Genomic DNA, 2,270 nt, shown 5'->3' with positions numbered 1-2,270 from the left:
GGGGACATGGTGCAGGAGGGGCAGAGATCATACAGGGAGGGAATGATGTAGAGGGAGACACAAAGTGCTCTGAGTTGGCCCCTCCCCCTGTAGGGTGATACATAGAGAAGGGTGCTGTGAGTTGGCCCCTCCCCCTGCTGGGTGTCACAGACTCCGCCCACTTACCGGGTGAGATGACGCTGAGCTGGGATGACGCCGCCACCTCTCCGTACACATTTCGGCCATGACAGGTGTAGGTTCCGGCGTCACGTTGGCGCACGTTGTGGATCTGCAGCCAGCCGGTCACATGATGTCTGTGAGGACCCCCCCGAGACTGAGGAGAGAGAATATGGGGGGCTCATGAGTACCAGAAATCAGGGGGGCTTCCTGTGTATATAGGGGACTTCCTGTGTATATAGGGGACTTCCTGTGTATATGGGGGACTTCCTGTGTATATGGGGGGTCCCTGTGTATATGGGGGACTTCCTGTGTATATGGGGGACTTCCTGTGTATATGGGTGGGTGGCTTTGTATATGGGGGGTCCCTGTGTATATGGGTGGGTGGCTGTGTATATGGGGGGTCCCTCTGTATAGGGGGCCCCCTGTATATGGGCGTCCCTGTGTATATGGGCGTCCCTGTGTATATGGGGGGGTCCCTGTGTATATGGGGGGCCCCCTGTATATGGGCATCCCTGTGTATATGGGGGTCCCTCTGTATAGGGGGCCCCCTGTATATGGGGGTCCCTGTGTATAGGGGTGGGTGGCTGTGTATATGGGGGGTCCCTCTGTATATGGGCGTCCCTCTGTATAGGGGGCCCCCTGTATATGGGTGTCCCTGTGTATATGGGGGTCCCTCTGTATAGGGGGCCCCCTGTATATGGGGGTCCCTGTGTATAGGGGTGGGTGGCTGTGTATATGGGGGGTCCCTCTGTATATGGGCGTCCCTCTGTATAGGGGGCCCCCTGTATATGGGCGTCCCTGTGTATATGGGGGGTCCCTGTGTATATGGGGGGTCCCTGTGTATATGGGGGGTCCCTGTGTATATGGGCGTCCCTGTGTATATGGGGGTACCTCTGTATAGGGGGCCCCCTGTATATGGGGGGTCCCTGTGTATAGGGATGGGTGGCTGTGTATATGGGGGGTCCCTGTGTATATGGGGGTCCCTGTGTATAGGGGGGGGTCCCCCTGTGTATACGGGGACTGTGGACCTGTGTACCTGGACGATGATGTGGCCGCTGTCCCCCGGGAGGGGCCCCTCAATGCCGTCCTTCCTCCATTCCAGTTCCGCCACTGGCTGAGCTGAGACCTCACAGCCCAGAATCACCGTCTGACCAATCACAGCGTCCGTATCCCGCGGGGAGCTGAGGAGGACCGGAGCTGGGGAGAGAGGAGACAATGTCACATTACACAGATCCCCCCTTCCCCCGCCTTCTCCCCCATTGGCCTCCAGCTGAGGACCTACATCCTGAAACATGTTAGTCAGGTTCCTGTGGCCCCCTCGCTCCTTCTCTGGGGCCCCTCTGTCTGGAATTTATATTGGAGGTTACAATCTTTGCTGGAATTCAGTAGGTGTGGCCCCCTCAGTTGACAAAATACCCCCCCCCCCCCGAAATATTGAGTCCCCCCGATTCATCCGAGTCCACCATGATGGAAGAGATCCCGCCCATGAGGACATATGGGGGAGGACCATGGCAGAGGACAGACCTCACTTCTCCCATCATCATTGAGCCCTCGTCTCCAAACCCCCCCACAAAATCCATGTCCCTCCTAGACTGGCCACACCCCCTTGTAAGGTCCTCCTGCAGCCGCCATGACACCTGGGCCCCGGGGGGAGACTACAAAGGCATTATGGGCTGGGCATGGAGAGTCATGGGACATGTAGTTCTATGGTACCGGCTAGCCTCAGGTTCTATGGTACCGGCTGGCCTCAGGTTCTATGGTGCAGGCTGGCCTCAGGTTCTATGGTACCGGCTGGCCTCAGGTTCTATGGTGCAGGCTGGCCTCAGGTTCTATGGTACCAGCTGGCCTCAGGTTCTATGGTACAGGCTGGCCTCAGGTTCTATGGTACCGGCTGGCCTCAGGTTCTATGGTGCAGGCTGGCCTCAGGTTCTATGGTACCGGCTGGCCTCAGGTTCTATGGTACAGGCTGGCCTCAGGTTCTATGGTACCGGCTGGCCTCAGGTTCTATGGTACCAGCTGGCCTCAGGTTCTATGGTACCGGCTGGCCTCAGGTTCTATGGTACCGGCTGGCCTCAGGTTCTATGGTACCGGCTGGCCTCAGGTTCTATGGT

General features: G+C 58.1%; 1 protein-coding gene across 1 annotated transcript in view; it reads right to left on the bottom strand.

Annotated features, from left to right (window-relative positions):
* Positions 1–165: 165 nt before the first annotated feature.
* The window catches only part of LOC108804136 (kazal-type serine protease inhibitor domain-containing protein 1-like), a gene marked incomplete at its 3' end in the record, with an annotated part of 5,040 nt that continues 2,935 nt past the window's right edge, over positions 166–2,270 (bottom strand). Inside the window, exons 2-3 of the mRNA XM_018575898.1 lie at positions 1,196–1,356; positions 166–313 (exon numbers count right to left, since the gene is read on the bottom strand). Coding sequence (XP_018431400.1) covers positions 166–313; positions 1,196–1,356 — 309 coding nt within the window. The remainder of the gene's footprint in view (positions 314–1,195; positions 1,357–2,270) is intronic.

This window comes from Nanorana parkeri, unplaced genomic scaffold (genome assembly GCF_000935625.1).
Source record: "Nanorana parkeri isolate BGI_ZX_2015 unplaced genomic scaffold, ASM93562v1 scaffold5369, whole genome shotgun sequence".
Taxonomy (NCBI): Eukaryota; Metazoa; Chordata; class Amphibia; order Anura; family Dicroglossidae; genus Nanorana; species Nanorana parkeri.
Note: the sequence above shows the minus strand (reverse complement) of the source record. Positions and strands in the feature narration are given on the sequence as shown.